The 22,102-nt window shown below is 37.2% G+C and overlaps 3 protein-coding genes across 7 annotated transcripts; 2 read left to right on the forward strand and 1 right to left on the reverse strand.

The window, feature by feature from the left end:
• The first annotated feature begins 401 nt into the window (after window positions 1–401).
• On the forward strand, window positions 402–6,648 carry LOC126609426 (uncharacterized). Of its 2 annotated transcripts, none has more exons than XM_050277375.1 (13): window positions 402–801; window positions 1,024–1,193; window positions 1,274–1,377; window positions 1,594–1,674; window positions 2,038–2,141; window positions 2,241–2,327; window positions 3,196–3,398; window positions 3,980–4,181; window positions 4,265–4,315; window positions 4,415–4,513; window positions 4,619–4,678; window positions 4,819–4,943; window positions 5,265–6,648. In XM_050277375.1, the coding sequence occupies exons 1-13, from the start codon at window positions 586–588 to the stop codon at window positions 6,466–6,468; spliced, it is 2,706 nt and encodes a 901-aa protein (XP_050133332.1). In that variant the 5' UTR covers window positions 402–585; the 3' UTR covers window positions 6,469–6,648. The 2 variants fall into 2 exon arrangements, with proteins under 2 accessions (XP_050133332.1, XP_050133333.1); XM_050277376.1 differs by having other exon boundaries at window positions 4,822–4,943.
• A 7,921-nt stretch (window positions 6,649–14,569) lies between these two features.
• On the forward strand, window positions 14,570–15,781 carry LOC126599960 (uncharacterized). Of its 2 annotated transcripts, XM_050266457.1 has the most exons (3): window positions 14,570–14,722; window positions 14,767–14,923; window positions 15,034–15,781. In XM_050266457.1, the coding sequence occupies exons 2-3, from the start codon at window positions 14,817–14,819 to the stop codon at window positions 15,263–15,265; spliced, it is 339 nt and encodes a 112-aa protein (XP_050122414.1). In that variant the 5' UTR covers window positions 14,570–14,722; window positions 14,767–14,816; the 3' UTR covers window positions 15,266–15,781. The 2 variants fall into 2 exon arrangements, with proteins under 2 accessions (XP_050122414.1, XP_050122404.1); XM_050266447.1 differs by having other exon boundaries at window positions 14,570–14,923.
• Window positions 15,782–18,020: 2,239 nt separating this feature from the next.
• Window positions 18,021–20,681, reverse strand: LOC126599939 (4-hydroxy-tetrahydrodipicolinate synthase, chloroplastic). Of its 3 annotated transcripts, none has more exons than XM_050266435.1 (4): window positions 20,329–20,681; window positions 20,042–20,125; window positions 18,577–19,505; window positions 18,021–18,293 (listed from the first exon to the last, which is right to left on the reverse strand). In XM_050266435.1, the coding sequence occupies exons 1-3, from the start codon at window positions 20,412–20,414 to the stop codon at window positions 18,578–18,580; spliced, it is 1,098 nt and encodes a 365-aa protein (XP_050122392.1). In that variant the 5' UTR covers window positions 20,415–20,681; the 3' UTR covers window positions 18,021–18,293; window position 18,577. The 3 variants fall into 3 exon arrangements, with proteins under 3 accessions (XP_050122392.1, XP_050122384.1, XP_050122376.1); XM_050266427.1 differs by having other exon boundaries at window positions 18,021–18,338; XM_050266419.1 differs by having other exon boundaries at window positions 18,021–18,351.
• Window positions 20,682–22,102: the final 1,421 nt, after the last annotated feature.

The raw sequence follows: 22,102 nt of genomic DNA on the forward strand, positions 1-22,102 counted from the left end.
AAGTGCTCATAGCAATTCCAAACCAAACCACGTTCATCTTCTCTCTTGTGTAGTAATACTGGTTTTACCATTTTATCCTCATTTTTTAAACTTTTTTGGATTTTGATTGTGAAGGAAACAAATGGCAATATTGGATTTTTATATGTAATCTATATTTATCTACATTATTGTTCATAATTTTTTTTTTTTTTTTTTGTGATAGAAAATTAAGTAGTCTTTTCACCTTGTTTTGATTGACAAAAATTATTTTATTAATTAATAGAAATATAGATTACGTATAAAAAATAAGATGATAGTGAGTCTACGAAAAATCACACTTTAAAAGAGAGAGGCTCTACTCATATAGACTATAAGAGCTAGTGTGAGTAAATTTGTATTATCCGTTTGGCTTCCTCAACACTCTATTAAATCTCAACTGTGGCAAGTCATTAGTATTTTGCACCGAGAAGACCCAAATCCCCAAGTCCCAAACTTCACAAACTTCCCAACTCACTCTCTCCGCTCCACCCTCCAATCTCTCCTTCTTCCCCCAAATTTGTTCATAATTACTTAATTAGGGTCTCCAAAAACCTCCTGCGTCCTTCAATGTCTGCCGTAGGCGAAAGCGAGGTCTCCTCCAAACCCACTCCAGTCAAACCCAATGTCGCTGCGGCCACCACACCTCCACAAGCCTCCCAGTGCACCCGCCAGTTCATCACCTCCGTCGCCTCCAAGATCGCCTCCCAGCCCCTCCAGAATTACGACCCTGGCGTCTGGGGCGTCCTCACCGCCATTTCCACCCAGGCCCGCAAACGCAACCAGGTACCCTGCATTTCGTTCCCCTCTCTCTGGGCATTGTTATTTTTGTTGATTCTGTTTGGTTGTGGGCTCAAAACATGAACTTTGTACAAATTATTAGGTTTAATTGATTGCTGATCAAATAATTGAACTTATTGAGGCTGTTCTGGTTCTTTATTATACGCTGTTTTGATGTAGTTTTTTTTTTTTTTTGGTTAAAAACATGAATCAAATTTTTTATTGCAGGGCATAAACATCCTGTTGACTGCGGATGAGCATTGGATTGGTCGAACCGTGGACGATGTACGTTTCCAGATTGATTCGACTGCGGTTAGTGGAAGGCATTGCAAGATATACAGGAAGAGGGCTGCTAATGAAGATACGAAGCATACATCCGTATGCTTGAAGGACATGAGGTTTATTATTGTTATGCGTTGAGATTTTTCAGTTTCGCAGTCAACTTATAAAATGAATGATTGAATTGAGATTTTTGCAGCACAAATGGGACTTATCTTAACTGGATGAAGTTGACAAAAGTTGGCGCTGAAGCTGAAGTACGTCATGGAGATATTATATCACCTTCAGCACCTCCTCAGCATGGTAATACTACAGTGGCCAATAACCATCTTGTAGTCTAAGCTGCACTTATGAGAGTAACACCCTTTTTATTATTTATAGGCTTCTAAAGTAGAATTTGAGGAGTTGTTAATTCTTAGTATTTGTATAGAGATATTGTTTGTGTTTTATAGTTTGTAAGAAGCCCCATAGTCTCTACGACAGAATGTTATTGATCTTTTAATCTGTCTATAATTACAGATCTTGCATATGCATTCGTATACAGAGATGTTTCACTGTCCAGTCCCAGTACAGATGGTGCATTTGCAAAAAGAAAAGCAGGTATATTCATGACAATGTATTATGTATGCTATAATACTGTTTATATTTTTATTTTCTTTTAATGAGCTCATCCGGCTCTCAGATTTGGATGCTGAGTACTTGTGGTGTTTCTATAATTGGTTATCACATCTTTCTTGTGGTTATTGCAACTCGCAACCATGGAATCAATCAAGTCTTTCAGGGGACACTGCTCATTTGCAAAATACCACTATAATAATTATTTTTACTCAGGTCATAATAGATTCATAGATCTGATGGTGTTCATGGTTGTGAATGTGGCTCATTTGGACTATTTAATATTACTTGTTCTTGAATGTGATAGCTCTCATTATTTTATTGACGTATTTTCTCTTTTTAGTACAGAGGATTTTGTCACTGATAATAAGAGAGTTAAAGGGATTGGCATTGGTTCTTCTGATGGTCCTATATCTCTTGATGACTTTCGAAGTCTTCAACGGTCAAACACGGTACCTTATTGATGATATTACAGTATTGATTACAAATGAAGAACTGATGTGAAATGATGATGGAAAGTCAGAATAATCAACTTCCTTTTGAAACTTCAGGAATTGAGGAAGCAATTAGAAAACCAAGTCGTTACAATTGATACATTGCGCAATGAGACTCGTCTGGCTGTTGAGTGTCATGAAAACGTATGCTCCTGGTGACCTGTGACCTCTCTCTATCTCTCTCCCTCCCTTCCTTATCCTCTCTCTCTCTCTCTCCATCCTTTTCCATGAAACAACCATGCCTGTTTTTGAATCAATACTTGTAAAACAAATTAATCAACAATCAAACAAGCAACCAAACTACCAGTGACCAAATTGAAATTAGAATACTAAAAAACGTACTTAAATTCTGAAACAAATTCTGGTGGTGTGGATAATTTTGAAACAAATTGAGGTATGAGATTGGGCCAAAATTGAAATATGGGATTGGGGAGAATTTAGGGTTTGAGGAATATGGAAATTGGGTGAATTTTGAAAGGTAGAATCGGGTATTGGATCGGGAAGAAGGGAGACCTGCTGGCTGCTGGGGTTTATAAAAAAAATAAATAAAAAGTAGACTTAGCCAAAATGAGGTCATTTTGGGCCAAGTCTTTATAAATAAATTATAAAACCCTTCTTCTTCTTCGCACGGTCGTCTTCTTCGTGAAGACGCCGCTGCAACACAGAACCGGAGCCAGGTTTCCAGTAAATTTCAAATTTCAAGCAAGATTTTGGATTGCTGAAGGGTACTGGGAACGCCCAGTCAAATGCCTCAGGCGTGCCTCGGCTACCTAGGTGTGACCCGTTGAAGCCTAGGCGAGTTTCCGCCTACTCAGAACACAGGCGAAATTGCTACCGCCCGGCCTCGAAGGCCCCCTAGGCATGCCTTGAGGCGTGTTTTTTAAAACACTGCTTTGAATACATTGAATTGGTATAAGTGAGTGCATGTTGGTGCAGGTTGACATTCTCTGTGTTATTCCTTGACAAGCAAGGTACGTCAATCTACTTACAAGTGACATGTTTTGTCCTGCAGGAAAAGAAAGAACTGAGAGAATTGGTGGCAAGACCTTACCTTGATCAACTCAGTGAGTTGCAACGTGGTCTGGAGATTAAACAGAAGGAGCTGGCGGAAGCTAATAGAATATATGCAGAAACAAAGCATGCTATCGAAGACCTTAATGAAAGGCTTGGTGCTTCTGTGCAGTCATGTTCTGAAGCAAATGAAATTGTGAATAGGTAAGGCACTTATTATTTGGTCATGTGCTTGCCTATTGAGTGTATATATTTTCTTTTCAATGGAGTCTCTTATTGTATTAGTATTAAGTAATAAGCAATATTGTTTGAGTAGCTGTCTCCCATGCTTTTCTGGCTAGCAGTTCAAGTAGCTTCCGCTTATAACTTTTACTTGATTCTACGTCGTACACAAATCTAAATTTCCAAGCTTTCTGAGCCAAGGCATGGGAAGAAAATGGATACTTTGTTTGGGTGGCCAGCTTTTTCTGATAAGGGTGTTGTGGTGATTGGTAAAAGCACTGCAGGAACTTGGCATTCACAATACATTCAAATACTAAAATATACACTAACTTTGTTTCCTATACCTGATATGGCTGTAGCTGGGATGGCTATTATCTTTTCTTGCTTAAGATATATCTACTTATTAACTTATTGATATCATGCTTCATTTGAGCATGTCTATGCCTGACTTGTTTTGTCAAGAACAGTGGTGACTGATTCTCTGCCCACCTTAGGTTGCAGAAGTTGAGAGAAAATTTAATTTATGTAGAAAGATATAGTGATAGTCTTATCCTTGTTTGTAGTCAGAAAGCATCTATAGCTGAACTCAAGGCACAGTTGGATGAAGAGCGTGCTCAGAGACAAGAAGAACGAGAAAAGGCTGCAGCAGATTTGAAAGCAGCAGTGCAGAAAGCTCAATCAGAGGCTGAAGAGGATTTAAAACGATTTTCTGATGATGCCACAAGACGACAAAGAGAGCAACAAGAAGTAATTAATAAGCTTCAGGTATGAATGCATTTATAACTTTCGTATATGATATAATGTTTTGATTGTGTTGAGGAATGATGTATAGAGATTTGTGGTCTCAGGAATCAGAGAAAGAAACATGTTTGTTAGTGGAAACCTTGAGAACCAAATTGGTAATATTGGCACTACCTTTATATTTGTACATGCTGCATAATTAGATACATCGATTGAATCATTGGAGGCCCTTGTCTTGATTCCCCTGTGTTCTGCAGGAAGACACTAGGCAAAAGTTGGTAGTCTCTGACTATAAAGTTCGCCAGCTAGAAACCCAACTTTCCGAAGAGCAGTCAACCTCTGAAAGTCGAAAAATTGTAATTATGCTCTTTCATGCCTGCTTAAATATTTTTGTAGTTATCTTCACCTGCAAATAGCTGTTGAAGTTAAGTTCCTTACCATATTGGGGGATGTTTGCTTAGAGAGTTGAAGAACTTGAAGATGAGATGAGAGGACTGAGGAAGGAGCTTGAGAGTGAAAAGGTAGACATGAAAATTTTTCTTTTGCCTTCTACAGTGTTGTAAATGGTACAACACGCTAAATGTATCCACTTGTAGGCAAGGTTTCTGTAGGCATTTATCTTGTTACTTTTTTAAGCTGACATATTTCTTGCTGTTGGTAGCAGGCAGCTCGAGAAGAAGCATGGGCTAAAGTTTCTGCACTTGAACTAGAGATAAATGCTGCTATGCGAGATCTTGATTTTGAGAGACGAAGGCTAAAAGCTGCCAGAGAAAGAATTATGCTTAGGTAAAGATGTCTTTACCTGTAGGAAATTTCGTTGCATGGTAGCTTAGTTCTTGAGTAATCTATTTTTGCTTATGTTTTCTAACCCTTTCTTCCCTGTTATGTCATTGCTAAGCACGTAAAACTCTTTGTGGATCAGCCCCCCAAGTTTTCCAATTGTAAAATAATTTTTGCCCTAGAATCAGTCAGTTCTTTTCAAATGACACAAATGGAGGTCCATTTTCTGTGTTTGTGTTGGGGAGGGGTGGGGTTGGTTACTTTTTTTTTTCAAACGCTGAATTTTCTTAGAACATTATAAACCGTGAAGATATGCTTTTCATACAGGGAGACACAACTAAGAGCATTTTATTCCACAACCGAGGAGATTTCTGTACTGTTTACTAAACAGCAGGAACAGTTGAAATCAATGCAGAAGACGCTGGAGGACGAGGAAAATTATGACAACACATCAGCAGATATTGACCTCAATGTGGTTATTGATGACGTAACTGCACCTGAAGGCAGAGGAAATGAAGCAATCAGATACCATAGTAACATTACTGCCAAGGCAGGGTCAGCTACAACATCCCAGAGGTCTTTCAGAAATCAAGTTGTAACTTCTAGTGATGAAATTAGTGTGACCGAGAAACATGACTGTGATATCAGAAGCCAAGAAGGTCAACATACCGAAGAGGCAGAATTTACAAGTGCAGATCTTGGTGTCAAGGGTGCCTTTGGTTCTGAAATTGATGGTGTTGGCACAGCACCCATTATGGAGGGAGACGGCATTGACACCGAGCATGTTCCTGAAACTGAAAGCCTTGGAATCAATGGCGAGCAGAATATTGATTTGAATAGAATTGTCACTTTAGAAGGGGATACAATGCAACTTGATGATGAAACCAACGTACAAGAAAATGATGAGCAGGTTCCAATGATTTGTCAGCAGCGTCACTCACAATCAAATAGCCCCCAAGACACTCTCAAAGGTATGGAAGATACCGAAGCCTGTGGTACGATCAGGACAGCAGACCTTTTAGCTTCTGAAGTTATTGGTAGCTGGGCTTACAGCACAGCCCCTTCTGTGCATGGAGATAATGGCTCTCAAAGAAGCAGAGACAACAATGAGGAAGGTGCTGCTGCACCACACAACTCCACCGATCAGGTGGCCGAGAGCCAAAGTACTCCATCTTCTGATGCTGTTGCCAGAAGACGAAATCTTGAATGTCAAGCACCCAATTCCTCTTCACCCCAATTCCAAATTAGTAAACATGCCCTAAGTGAAATGATTGGGATTGTTGCTCCGGACTTAAAAGAACAGTTCGGTGGTATTGTAGATGATAGTTGTGATCATGCGAAAGAAAAACAAGGTTCTGCATCCGACTCAGATACTGAGAGCTGTTCAAACAATGAAGAAGATAACAGAACTGATGCCAAAAGCGGATCAATTTCAGATTCAGAAACCGAGGGCAGTGATCGGGGTGATGAAGATAAAAAATCTGGTGATGCAATGGATGAAGATGATCAAGATACAGAAGATTCTCTTTAGATAATAGGCGTGTATGGGAGCACAAGTACTCCAACACCTATCTGGTTCGGACTGGTATGACCTGTAACTACTCCAGACATATCTGGATTTTGCGTCTGTCTTTTTGTTGCTCTTGTAGTTACGTTCACGGTTTATATTTGTAGCTTTCCTTTATACCAATTTCACAAAGAATTTTGTTTCTTGATTTGTTTTCCTTAAACTTGGGAGTTGATGTTCATCGAGGCTCTAGAGTCCCCTTCCCCAACTCTGGACTGAAAATTGAACACTAGAGAGATTCAATCCACCTTCCCAATCACATCCCCTCGTGTGACGAGGCACGTGATCGCTTTTTCCCTGAGGAGTTAATGGATAGGAACTTCCCTATCCCAGTGTTAGCGTAGTACTGAGTAGCTCTTTGTTCCGGTGTTAAATGTCTCATTTTCTATCTCTCTCTTTACATGATTATTCATGAGTTATGTACTCGTGTATACTAAACAACATGTTGTTCAGAAAGTCCAATGTTAGTTGCTAAAAGCTGGCTATGATCTCGAAGTAATGAGCATTTTTGGCTTAGAAGTCAGAAGCAGTTAGTTTGTCAACCAAGTAGATAATATTTTTTGAAGTAAATTTGTCAAGGCCAGCAATCAAATACATCTTCCCACTAGGCACAGTCCTAAATGCTCTTCCTTCTGCACCCTTCAATTATTAGATGTAACTTGCTCTCTCTCATTGAGCAAGACCCCAAAACCTAATCTTGAAACTCTTGTCTACATACCACAGAGAAATTTATATGCAACTGGAACGTTGAGGTGACGATATTCAAAGTTTATTACGCTTTACCTTGTATCTTAACTTACGTGCATGAATCATGTCATCATTTCAAAATATCGTCACACACACTAGCATTCTAGTTGTACGTAAGTTCTATTTAAATGTTACTCTTTGTTTTTGTGTTGTTTTTAATCCACGTTTGCATTTAGATTGGGACGAAAAGTAATATAATGTCGTACTTTCTTAACTGAAATAGTACTCCATAAAACCTCTTATTCGTCTTAGCCAAATTACAGTTTTGGTCCTTGTAGTTTGAGTAATTTTTCACTTTACTCCCGTAGTTTCAACTTTGGTAATTTTTGTCATGTAATTTTCTTGCATTTTCAATTAGTTCACAATCGCTAAACCCATTAAAATTGAGAACATAAATTTGACGTGACATCACATGCATGTTTTATGTATAGGCATCTGTTCATCTGAATTGTGGTTTCGTGCACTCTCAAAAAGTCACAACATTTTGAATGTTGAAATAGCCACACATGAGACATGTGAGTGCTCTCTTTACAAATTTTAATCTATAATTTTAATTGAGACAAACTGCACAAGTAAATAAGGCCATAAAAATAAGGGTCTCACCACGTGTCCACAAAGATGATGAAAACAAGGAAATGCCCTCTCATCGGTTATTGTAGTTAGTACGTTGTTTTATGGAGTTTTAAGGTAAAAAATATAGAAGAAACATGTATTTCCACGACTCTTTATCTTCCAGTCATTTATGTTCAACTTAATTCTTGTTGATGACCACATATCTTTTCAGTATTTTTGACCTTAACTCCACTAATTAAGGTGGTAAAAGTCACGTTATAAATAAGTTCCTCATTAAAAACCAAAGGTATATGCTTCAGTCTCATACTTAAACTTACTGCTTTGACATTGATACAAATAATTGACTAGAACGTGAGAGGGCTTGGCCAACACCAAGTCGAGGTTTGCTCATCTTGCTGTTACAGGATCGAAGTGAAAAACTACTAAAACTATAAGGACCAACAGTATAATTTAGATACCACTTTTTCTTTTCGTAGTGGCATCTCTTTCTTATGAACTGAGATAGTCTAGTGGATAAGTACTCTGTACGTCTCTTCTAAATTGTAATGAGGAGGTAGAGAGAGATATACAACATACACATACACACACACACACACATAGGAAGCTTTTAAGAAAAGGGATCTCCATTTTTATTATAAAAATAATGATTAGTTGTGAGACCTACACTATATCGAACTTTAACGATTCGAACAGTTTATTTTTCAAGTTGCACCTCATAGATCATTGTTACAAAATATTTGCCAAATTGGTTATATTTGAAGCATATAATTGAGTTTAAAGAAATTGACGAACACTTTATTATCTAAAAAACATTGAAATTTCACCGTGACAGTTAAATAAGCAAATGGTTTCGGATTGAATTGAATTTTTGCAATGATGATCTATGAATCAAGAATTACAAAATAGACCTTTCAGATTGTTGAAATTCGATGTGAAGTGGATCTCACAACTAATCCTCATTTTTCGAACAAAATAGGGATCCCTTCCCTTGAATGGTGTGTGTGTGTGTGTGTGTATCATGATGAGTATGTAGTGTGGCAATCTTAAGGGCAATCGATTGCGCAGTAGGCAATTGAGTGGGAGATGGATCGAATATGAATTGCAAGAAAATGTCGATGGTGATGTGGACCAGATTGCTTGATGGTGAGACGTGTCTGAACACTCATAGATCATAATACTTATATAGTTCATGCATGTGAAATTACATTACACTACAAAGTGAAAACTATAAGGTTAATAATTATAACTTGTACCAAAAACTTCATTATGTGACCACAAATTTCAATAGAATTTACCAAAAAAAAATTGAAGTAGTTAAAAGGTAGTTATTTAGAACCCAACATCTCACATGTGTTCAACCTTTTTGATCACATGAAGGATTGCCAAGGGAGAGTTCAGAAAAGAAAATAAACAACTGAAAAGAGAGAGTTTAATTTCTTTTTTAATTGGAAAACATATTATAAAGAAGATTTAGGTCGGACTTTAAATTTGTACAAAACAAACAAATTCCTAAATCATGCACAAGATGATTATAAGTACGTCTTACTAAAGCAGAATCATCTGTCACCACATTTGTCTCATGATATATATGATCCAAACCAAATCTTGGGGTCCCTATTGTGCATCAATTAATTACCAAGTATACTAAACTATTCTCAATAGTGGAGCCATGTCTAGCAAACTAAATATTGAAGGTGATGAATTGGTATATATGACACTTGAAATGCATCATGCCCATCGATCACCCAAATATAAACTTCCAAAGAAAAACAAGAAAAGATTCGAAAGTTGTAAGAAGAAAAAAAACCAATAAGTGAAAGTAATCAGATCATTTTTGAAAATGGTGGGAGCTTCATTTGCTTGTTGACTATCTTCATCTCATCCTTTCATTGTGTAGCATATAAGTACTGAGGAGATAGTAACACAAGAAATGAGTGAAGCTTGCTCTGGTCGCAGCCCTAATAATCAAATGGCTAAACATATCCCATGTCCAAAGGGGCATCATGAGGGACTAGTACCCAGTTCTATGCCCACTCTAATACATGCCTATAATGTTCACACTGTGTACCACCTACACAAAGGATATGATAACATAGAATACACCCTATGGTCCAATGTAAGTAGTACACATCCTTTGTTTTGGCCCTTTTTTTTTGTATTTTAAATACAGTAATGGTCTATTTTCAGACTTATGTTGCATGCAGATAAATCTGTGTTTGTATTGTTAGACAATGAATTTAGACAATACATTTTGATCAAAATCAACAAAATTTAGGTTCAAATTTATAGTCTGACGAGAGAACAATTTCTGCTCCAATGACGGAATTTCTTTCTTTAGCAAGGGAAGATCGTGAAGAATGATGATGGTATGTATAGCTTGATATTTTTGTGAAAACAAAACAAAAGCATATGGTTTGATCCATCCATCGAATATAGCTCCTTGTAGCAAGCAAATCATAAGGGTTGTGACAAGAATGTGAGAGTTTTGGTCCCCAGTTGTATTATGGGCTGTCAAGTTTAAGTGTCTCCAACCACGTAGAGTTAAGGGTGCCATGTGAAGTGGCTGAGCTGAAGTTGGACAAAATACCACCACTACCATTGATAATGATGATATTACCAATCCAATGGGTGAGAGAGAAAGAGAGAAAATGATCATGATGGTGAAGAAGAAGATGAAGCCAAAAATGGGGTTCATTTTCCAAATAAATGAGTATGGCTTTGGTACTCAATTACACCAAGAAAAGAGACAAAAGGGGAGGACCTAACAACATTGACTACTCCCTCCCTTCATCCTCCATGCTTGGCATCCCTTCCGATAACCTGCTCATTTTCCTTTGGCTTCTCTCAAAGGCCCTACACAAAATGGCCACATGTGACTTGCACGTGACAGTTCATATGAGTCTTTGTCATAAATTGGACTTGGGGAAAGGTGGCTTTAGACAAACTAACTTCATCAGATATATCAAATCATATGGCATGAATATTATGTTGAAAAAAGCTGCTACTTTTTGGTTTGCATTTAGCTTAGGGGTAGGTTTAAAAAACCGAAAATAAAAAAAAAACCAAACCGAACATCGAAATAAATGTCAAACAATAAAAAGTTTAATGTTTAGGGCATAAATTTTAGACTAATTGATTCAAAACCCTACAATAGGAGAGAGTTAAATGCACTCAGTACACCACCGTGGCGTTGTGAGGGGTGTATGTAACTCTTTCCTCTATAGTATATACCTTGTTTTAAAAATAGACAAACTTTTGATGAGTTGTCAATTAATTGATTGCTTAATTGATTCTCTTTTAGGTGATCAAGCAACATGATAACTTTAGAAAGTTTAGATATACTATAATATATATAATAATATAAATTAAAATGAAATTGCAGTTGCAAGTGGTTGTGCATTTTCTTAGCCTAATATAATTGATAGAAGGCGTAACGATTTTACATAAAAGTTGATCAAGCACTCACACACTGATTTTGTGATATTATCATGTTTATCCTTAAATTTTTTTCATAATCCTGTTGCCTCCTCCTGCTTCTCTCCCAGCAATCCATCACTTCATCCTCAACAACAACAAAGCATTTTCTCACTAAGTGAGGTCGGCTGTATAAATTCTAAAACATCGTTGCAGTCGGTTCTGTGTCACTTCCAAAAAATAAAAGATCTAAAAAGAAAAAAAGAAAGCTAGGGACGACGTGAGTGTTGGGACGGTGTCGAGTTTGAAGCCAAAGACAGGGTGAGTGGTGGGACAACGTGAGTGTTGGAACAGCGTGAGTGTTGGAGAGCATGTCCGGTTCGGTAAATATCCGCACCGAAGGAAGCAAGAGCTAGCGACCAGTTCAAGGTCGATAAAATTCTCGGTTCATATTCTTTTCAGTTGGTTTAATTTATGCTTCTCTCAAATCCCCAAATTTTGATTGAATTTATGCCTCTTTCAATTTTGATTGAATTTATGCCTCTCTCAATTTTTGATTGAATTTGGCGTCCATTGATTTCTCGAGTGGGAGACGAGGGAGGAAGAGATCGAGTTGGGATCCTGGAAGACGAAGAAATATGTTTGATGTGCAGAAAGTGCGACGGAGAGGGATGGTACGATTGACATATTGGAAATTTATTAGTGACTCTTGTTCACCAGTGTTTTGATTAAAAAAAAAAATGCTGGTTTTTGAAAGTAGATGAGAGATATTTCCATTTTCTACTTTGAATGACCGTGATTTAAAAAAAAACTTGGGTTTGCTTGGGTTACCAAACACAAATTGGAGTCCAGCTTTTTTTCACTCCCTCCTATAAATAAAAGGTTAAGCAATCAAAAACCAATATTTAGAGACAAAACCGTACATCTAGTTAAAAATATTTGGAGCATTTTTGCTCATCACCATAACTATAATGTATGCTCAACATAACTATCTTGTATGCTCACCAACCTCATCACCTGCCACATGTCCCTTCACATAACACTAGTTAATATTATAGACACGCAAATTTCAGTGAAAATAAAGTCACCAAAACATTAAATTCCGGCATGCGAGGGATTACGTGGCATGCAATGACACGTGTCAACACTTGGTGAAAATGCCAAATTGGAAAGATTGATTTGTTTAATTTTATTTAATTTTTATTTGATTAAATCAAATATTAATTAAAGGAGTAAAATCACAAATTACGAACCAAGACACAAATCAAGTCTTGGTTCTTTTGTAGGCAAAACTTGGAGAGTATAAATAGGAGGCTCCAAAACAACGAAAGGGGTCCAGAAATCATTTCATGCCCAGACGCTAAAGCTTTGAAACTCTAAAGCTTTCAAGCATCCAAATTCTCAAATACTCAGAAAAATTCAAAACGCCATCTACATTCTTCGCCAAAACCTTTGAAAAATCATCAAACACCACCACACGTGTCGGTTTTTCCCTCACCACAAGGCAAATCCTTGAGGCAATCGTTCATCCAAGATCAAGTCATTACGACCCTTGGATCAATAACCATACACACTTTACATGTTTGGAGATAGAATCAGAGGATTCAAATTGTAAAAAGATTGTAACCGTAAACTCATTAATACAAATATTCTTTGTACACGTGTTCTTGTTTCATTTGTCACAGAATTTTTGTGTTTACAATATTTTTCAAAATTGAAAAAAGACATATAATATTAAAGTTAGCTAGATTTAGATGAAATGACATGTGACTAATGATAAAATATATAATGAGCACACATCTTAATTTATGATGGTGAGAAAAATGCTCCCAAAATATTTGGTACTTGGGGATTTAATTAGGATAGAATATTCTTGTTAGGGAAAATTATACTAAAAGGAAATGATTACATTATCCCTAAGTTTGAGTTTACACGTTTGAATATTTGACCCCACGACATGCAAATTGCAGACATTTTGTTCTCGTGTAAAAGCAAAAGAGCATTTTAAAGGTGACGTCTACTTTTCAAACACAACCTTTACTTTCAAAACAAAACCTTAATTAAGATAACAACTAATTAAGACAAACACCAACTTTTTGACCAAATGCAAAATCCAGCTAATTATCCGTCATAATTTCACGTAGAAATTTACATAATACTCACATACCCATTCAGTTCAGCCATTGACTTAATTAAAGCAATTGTCCATGTATTCGGGTTTCCCATTCTTCTTTTTATTTAAAGCATCAATGACATTAACAGTAGGGTGGTCTAGTGGTTAGTATGAATTTCAAGCTTGTATTCCACACGGTAAATCCTATATTCGATTTCTGACACTTGTGAATCGTACGATGGTGGCTAGAGAGAGACTAAAATGCATTTGTAAGTCTTTCTGGCCCCCTGGAAGGATGGACCGTTATGGCCAAGCCACCAGTTGGCCCCCTATCCAAGAAAAGTTATACCGAGAACTGATTTTGATGTGTATAGTTTAATAATCCGCAAAGGATCTTCTTTGTAATTTGGTTTAAGTTTCAAAAATAAAATTATTAAGCATTTTAAACAAATTATTTACCTTCTTGTAGTTTTAAGATTAATATTCATCCATTGTCCTCTCAGTACACAAAGAAGAGAGGAATGAATTCAAGCTGCCAAGCAAGACTATTCAAACTCCTGATTTCTGCAGTAATGATTTCGTTTACTGATTGCAGCACATGACTATGGACATAACAAGTCATCTTCCACATTCAGGACTCTGTGAAAAGGGACCAAAACCGTATTAGTTGAAACTGAAGGGGGAAACTTTTGAATTTCAACAAAGTTGCTAACCCTAGTTGGGGTAATAGTTACTTTCCCATGTGCCTCAACAAAACCCAAATCTTAAGCATCGATCCCCATCCATGAAAGAGTCTTCGACTCTTAGCCAGCCTTGGGAGGGAGAGAAATACTTTCTCACAAACGGTTTTAAACAATTATATTTCTCATTCCAGTGACGTTATCAGAGTTTTATGTGATAAAGCTTTAATGTCACAAGTCACATGATAAAAAAAACAAATATATATTGGATGAATTGTGTCTTTATCGACACATACAAGTTAGGTCAATTGACCACAACAATACATCTTCCATTTTACACCAGAGTTGGATACCTTATAATATATTAACTTTATTTAGACTATCACTTATTAACATCATTTCTTTTTCTTATCTTCTCCTCTGCATTTTAATTTCAATCTCTATACTAGGCCTTTGTAATCATGACTCCTTTTGCCATCATTGCCATGGAAAGCCCTCTCTCTCTCTCTCTCTCTCTCTCTCTCTCTCTCTCTCTCTCTCTCTCAAGTACAGATACACGAAAATAGCTATGTGGCTCATCTTTTCCTCCTAGGTTCTGCCCCAGACTTCTCTTCTATTTAAAGTCCAAGAACTCTATTTTTCACAAACCACATTTTTATTAGCCTTCTCTTCTCCAAGTTTAAACTCTCTCTCTCTCTCTCTCTCTCTCTCTCTCTCTCTCTCTCTCTCTCTCTTTCTCTCTCTCTCTCTCTCACAGAGGCAGCAACTGAATTGTAAAGGAAACAATGTGTTTGAACTCAGAATTGTCTCCGTCTAGTCCTCTATACTCTTCTTTTCGCCTTCGAAGGCCATCAAAGCAACACAGCTTTCGAGTTCGCCGCCTAATTAACAGGTTTGTTCTTTCACAACCCATCTCTCTCTATCTCTCTCTATTATTCTTTGTTCTTATCATCAAAGAGATTAACAGAAGGTGTTTAAATTTTGTTTGTTATGTTAACACAGGAACTGGAAGAGAAAACCAGCTGGACCAGCAGCAAAAGAGGCAGAGACCGGAGGGGCAAAGGTAGAGATGGAAATGAAGAACTTGAAGCTGTATATGGAGAACCAGAGCATTATAGAAGAGAATATTAAGCTGAGGAGAAAAGCACTTCTTCTTGTCCAAGAAAACCAAGCCTTGTTTTCACAGCTCCAACAAAAGCAGCTTTTTCTCAACAAAACAACAGCAGCAGTATAATATGCATGCAGATGCACTAGGAGTCCCATGAAGGTCAGACACGATCATCAGTACTAGACTAATTATCTAAACACGTATTTAATGCTTAATTAATTTGCAATTTTCATGAGAAAAACTTAAACAAGAAGGAAATTGAGTAATAGGGGGCCTCTTTTATCCTTAATTTGTTCTTTCATCTCCTTGCTGAGGGATTAATTCCCCCACCTCACTTAATATGGGGTTAATTTTGGTTTACGTTGCAAAAATAATAAAATATGGTATGGTATGGTATGGTATGGTATGGATGATTTACCATTTATGTGCCTCCAAAAAGATCCAAATTAAGAATAGTGGTATATACAAATCCTCGCTAGTATCCTTGTGTAACTGCAATGTTTTATTTATTTCCTACTCTTTTTTTTGTTTTTGTTTTGATGTGTCTTGGGGCCCGGGGCAAACGAAAGATTCTTGACTGTTACAAGGTTGTATACAACTGTGTCTACTATTTAATGAAAGGGTTAATATAAAGTGAGATCATTGCTATTTGGTATTACAGTTTAATAATATTTCTTTTCATTTGTAAGTGAGAGGTTTTATGTTCGATTCTCGCTAAAGACGAATTTAAATCACATTATTGTTAACCAATTGTAAGGCTTAGTCCACCGCTTCCCTTTACTGTGAATAATATAGTTTTTTTTTAAATTAAAATAATATATATATATATATATATATATATATATATATATAACTATATAACTTGGAGATTGATGCATGTCTTTTTGATAAAAAAAATCACAACCCTATGTCTGCATAAATATCTTCTGATACTTGAGTTTGATTTATCAGCAACCAAAAAATACATGGGTTGAAAAAATAATTATCAGAGAGTGGTCAAAGATCCACTTCCAACAACACCGATATTATCTCCAATTTGGTAGTAACTACTTGCACAATCCGTCAAGTGTGAAGTTTTACCACAAATTTTTTTAATGTTAGTTAAAATGAGGTAATTCTATTTAAATTGCTTTTCTCCTTCTCCTCTAGATGTGGGGTTCAACAACAGCAAAGCCTGCTTGATCGTCCACCACCATATGTCCGTGATGGAGTTAATTACATATGGATTATGGAGAAAATTAAGGATCATGGGCCTAGGAGTCCAAGATTCAATGTCTATACAAAGGCCATTTAACTCGCTAGCACAGGAGGGAAGGGATCACAATCGCTTTAAATTCTACAGCAATCACTAAGGGTGCGTTTGGTACGTGGAATGAGACGGAATAGAGTGGAACGGACGTGTTCCGTCCTACGTTTGGCGCGCTAAAATTATGTGGAACGGCTGTCCCGCGGGACGAAAATGGGCTAAATTTTTTTTTCGCGCTCCCCCCTGGAACGGGTATTTCCATCCCGTGGAACACAAAAATCATAAAATTTAAGACAAAAATACCCCTTAACTTTTTCAATATTTACACCATCTATATCATCCAACAAACCCTACAACTATCATTTCTCTTCTCTCTGCCGCTGTGAACGTTCATCCTTGCGCATCTCCCCTTCGCGAACTTTCAGCTCTTCATCCCTGCCCATCTCCCCTGCTGCTTGTAAATCCTCCAATCTTTATCTTTAATTAATTTTGATGCTGCTTGTAAATCCTCCAATCCCTAGAACGGGTTTGGTGTTTGTTGTTGCTTGTAAATCTCCCTTCGCGACCTCGTTTTTCTTCCTCAGAAGCTCCTCCACGGTTTCCTGAGTCGGGTTCTCCGGCGGTTCTAGGGTTGAGTCCGCGGAGTGAGCTTCGTCTGTGAAATCTGCGGCAGCTGCTTCAGATGAAATTGAAGCGTACGGCCGCGAAGGAACATTGTACGGAGCAAGCCTGAGGGCTAATTTCAAATTCAAATCACAAAATTGAGTTAGAAATGTGTGTATGAGTGTCGAGAGAGAGAGAGAGAGAGAGAGAGAGAGTACCTTGGTTGGAAGGAAGCGGAGAGAAGATGAGGGAGGGGCAGTGGAGGAGAGAGACGGTGGGTTGATTGGTTCGGAGGGTGGAGGTGATTGAGGAGAGAGATGTACGGACTAGGGTAAGTTAGTCATTTTAATATTTTGATTTCGTTCATGCGCTTACCAAACACAGAACGAAACAACTTTCCCGTTCTGTCCTGCGCATACCAAACATAACATGGAACTACTATTACGTCGCGTCCCGTCCCGTCCGGTCCGCGTACCAAACGGTACCTAAGTGTCGGAGCGTCTTTTTGCAAGTACGCACCCGACATGCTCTTATTGGTGGCAAGTGAAGATGGTTTACAAAATTACTTGTTGGAGAACTGAAGAACTCAACCATCGTCTTTTGCTCATGAGACTTTTCCAAGTCCAGCCAAAAAGAAAGAAAACTAAAGGCAAATTGAATGCCATAGTTACATTTCAATTATTTATGCCAAACGTTGGTGCAAGTACTTTCAGTTATCTCAAAGCTTTATTAACTGATCCCTTATTAGCTTGCACATTAAGAAATTAAAAGAAAATTAAGCATCATTAAATTGGTTAACAAACTGAGCTTCCCTTTCCCGCCATTTGGACTCGTATGGGCGCGAAAAACTCTTACATCTCTCTCACTTGTGGAGAGGGCCCGACCTCACGCTGGTCTCCCCCGGTGAAAAAACTGCCCTACTCATGCAGCCTACAAAAGTTTCTTTTAAGGAATTATTTGAAACCCATTCGTTTCCTTGTTTGTTATTTCAAATCTTGGCATACATGAACGGTACATGGTCCGAAAGAACAATTTAACCTTATAATTTGAACCGAATCCCTAGATTTGAAATCATTCCGCCCAAATTTGCATCTACAAGTACTAAAGGATGTAGTGTCACACTTACATATCAACTAAAGTTAAAGCAACAATCATGTGAATGTCACGGCTCAACGATAGGGTTTAATGGCATGTGAATGACAAGGAAACAACAGCTACAACTATTTCAGTCACAAGGCTCCTGCCAAAGTAGATGTGAGAAATGCAGGCGGTGGATTGTCCTGGTCGTTAGGGCTTCTCAACCAACTGCGTTTTGGGTTCAAATCATCCTTCTTCACTTAGTGTAGATTACTGTAAAATATCGCTTGTAACAAAAAAAAAATTATAGAAAAAAAAAGGAGTAGAAGTGATAAACAAAGAACCAATTCTTATTGCGACATAGAACTACTTCACATAATAACATTCCCAAAAGCATTCATGTCTGTAATTTAAAGCTAAGCAAAAACCAAAGAAAACATCACTTATAAACTCTGAAGGAAAAAGACTCAGCATCCCAAGGAAAAAAAAATGTGCTAGACAAGAAAACTACCTCAATATCGACTGACTAAGACGAACTCATCATCATCAAGAACTCGGACATCCTTTTCTCCGACAAAATTCTCCCGCCCAATTTGCTTAACCAAGTTCACAAACTCCACCCTCTTTGCAAGAGGAAGAGGTACATATGGCAGCCTGAAGACCGGCCTCACAACACCAAGTTGGGCAAGTGCTGTGTTTAAGCCGATGGGATTTGGCTCTTGGAAAAGCCACTTAACCAGAGGCATAATTTTTGCATTCAGAGACGGATTCTTCCCCCCAAACATGAGCTGACGCATTAAACCTGGAACCAAGTTACTAGTAACAGATATGACTCCGGTAGCTCCATGGCTCCACCTAGAATCATGGCACTCATCATCATTCCCACTCCATACCACAATTTTCTTCCCAGTGTACTCTTGAACCCGATCAGTTCCAACACACTCCTTGATACCTGCAAAGTTAGGACTTTGTGCCAACGTGTGAACCACGCTTGGAGGGATATCTTGGCCGGTTCGTGATGGCACATTGTAAACAATTGTGGGTCCCATAGATAAAACACTATCGAGGTGCGCAACCAATCCCTCCAAGGAGGTTTTCCCATAATAAGGATTGATGTGAAGGGCAGCATGCATTCCAACTGCAAAACCCTGTTCGGTGGCATGAATTGCTTCTCTAGTAGAATTACTTCCTGTGTTTCCTATTACCTTAATCGATCCACCATAGCAGTTGATCGTGTGGCCAATGAGCATTATGTGCTCATCCCAGCTCATCAATTGGCCTTCACCAGTCGTGCCACCAACAATCACACCTTCAGCTCCATTTTCAATCTGCATATTGACCAAAGCATCGTATGCTTCAAGATCAAATCTGCCATCTGGTAGATATGGGGTTTTGATGGCAGTTATCAACCTAATGGACTTTATGTCATCCACCGATGTCCTGAAAAATAATGTAGTTGTTCTAAGCACACGATTCCTTATCAACCACAGTACTGTAACAACAGAAAAACACGATAACTACATGAATTTAACAGTGGACCAGGCACCTTTTTCAATAGGTATGGTAAATAGAGTATGAGACTGAGGCTAGCAGGACTTGCTCAAAGCCAGAACCATTTAATCATATGTATTTACAGGGGGCATACAAATATGAATAAAGTTACAAGTTCGTGCTAAAAATAGCACCTCTTCTGAGCTCTAAAAACACACAACACTACGAAAGAACTATAACATACGATTTTACTCCAAAACCCGGAAAAGAAGAGCAATAATCAATTCTCATGAACTTTTCATGCATTTGGTTCTTCTAACAAATCTGACAGACTAATCTATTAAACTCTTCATGCATTTTGCTCTTCTAATCAAATCTAATAGACTAATTCTATTGACCCAGATTCTTAGAACCATCAAAGATTCTTGGAACCCAATCTCCAATTTCAAATCCTTCAACCCAGATTAACATGCATGGAAAATTACCTGTTTTTAACTTCAAAACTACGCATTGGCAGATGAAAATTGGGAATTACAGCTGCCTGTGGACACCTCCATTCTGTATTCCGCCTATTTATCACCAATATATAAAAAACAAGAAATTAATAATTAATTATCAATCAATTTGTACACTCTGTTTTTCTTCATCCAACATATTTAATTGATTCTGATCTAATTTAATAAAGCAGAATACAAAACTATATGGAGAACAAAATTGAAAAAAATAATCAGCAAATTGAACAACTAATTAATTAAATATTAAGAAAATAAACCTCTTGTAGTTATCGCTAAGATGGTGACGCGGAAGCTGGAGAGCAGACTCTCGCAAACACACGCTGCAGCTCTTCAACGTAGCCATTAACACGGACCCGACGGAGAGATAGCTCGAATTCGAAAGCTAGAAATTCTGTGAGAAGAAGAGGACGCAATGTCAGAGTTGAAATTTCAGTAAATGGTGGTGGCGTTAATGGCAATGGAAATGGTCGTGATAATCGTCGTGGTGGTGGAGGTGGAAGGAGTTTGGGGGAGGGAGGAGCGGAGGTTGGAAAGGCGGGGCATGTATTCGGGCACGGTCGATAAGCCGACAATGGAGGCTGCGCGACTGTGTATATCTCTGTGTCTGTGGGTTGTTTATTAGGGTTTTGTAGGGTGGCGGTGAGTGGACTGGGAGACCGACACGTGTATTTATTTCTTTATTGCTTATTTTATATTCTTTTTTTGGCCTTTTCTTTTCTTTCTTTTTTTGTCAAATTTTATTTTCTTTATGAAAATACATTATATTTATTTTAGGTTGCTAAATTTGGTACATTTTGCTGCTTAGCACTACAGTTTTGTAGTTTTTCACTTCATTTGTAAGAGAAATATCGTAGGTTCAATTATCACCAACCAAAGGCGAATTTTAATCACATTATTATGGCTAACTTATTATGAAGTTTGGCTCACCACAATTATTTTAATGTAAATAATATTGTTTGTTAAAAAAATTTGATACTTTTTTTTTCTTTTGAAAAAATAAATTTGGTCCATTGTGATGTCTCTCCACACCACAGTTAATTATATATGTTGAAAAGTGTGTGCGAGTCATACAGATAAGGAGTGTAATGTTATTATGCTATCAACCATTGCATCATGGACTTGTTAAATAAAAAATTAGTACCAACAATTGGAATATTGGTGGTTTTTTCTTCTTTCTTCTTTATCTCATAATGCAAGAGGGGAGTCACATCAACATTTTCTTTTATCAATAGTCGACATGGTGCAAGTTGGGACGGTATTTTCAATTCTGATATTAAAATTTTCAAATTCCAAACTGTAATTTTAAAATTCGAATATTTTCTAAAAATTATAGTGCATTTAGAGATTTCAAAATTTTTCAAATTTTCGATCCGAAATTTTTAAAAGTGTTCCAAACTTATTTCAACCAAAAAAAAAAAACTTCCTAGATATTCTAACTTTTGATAGATAATTACTCAAATCATTAATTATGTAATCAACTTTTGTATTTTAAGGTTAGTTTTGGATAAATTTTGTTTATTATTTTTATATTAAACATATTGTTTGGACCCAAAATATTGGGCTTGGGCCGAGCGAGACTTTGAGCTCAACTCAAAATGAATATAATATAAGAGTCAAGTTGGGATGGTGTTCCCAATTCATATAGCAAACTTTTCAAATCACAAACTATATTATTTCAAATCCAAATATTTAAAAAAAAAAATGGAATGCATTTAGAGATTTCGAAATTTCTGACCTAAATTTTCCGAAGTGTTACAATATAAAAAACTTCCAATGTATTTTAACTTTTTATAGTTAATTGCTCAAGTTATAAATTTTGTCATTAACTTTTGTATTTTAAGGTTAGTTTTGAAATAGTTTGTTCATTATTTTTATATTAAACACAAGAGTCCCTTAAATTTGGAGATAAAATGCACAAAAACATTGATGTTTTTGGTTGGTGAGAAAATGCAAGGAAAATGAAACTAAATAGAGAAGGATGGTTTGAGGTTTTACTTGGCTTTTCATAGGACTCCTCACCAACAGCTCCAT

Source organism: Malus sylvestris, chromosome 2 (assembly GCF_916048215.2).
Source record: "Malus sylvestris chromosome 2, drMalSylv7.2, whole genome shotgun sequence".
Lineage (NCBI taxonomy): Eukaryota > Viridiplantae > Streptophyta > Magnoliopsida > Rosales > Rosaceae > Malus > Malus sylvestris.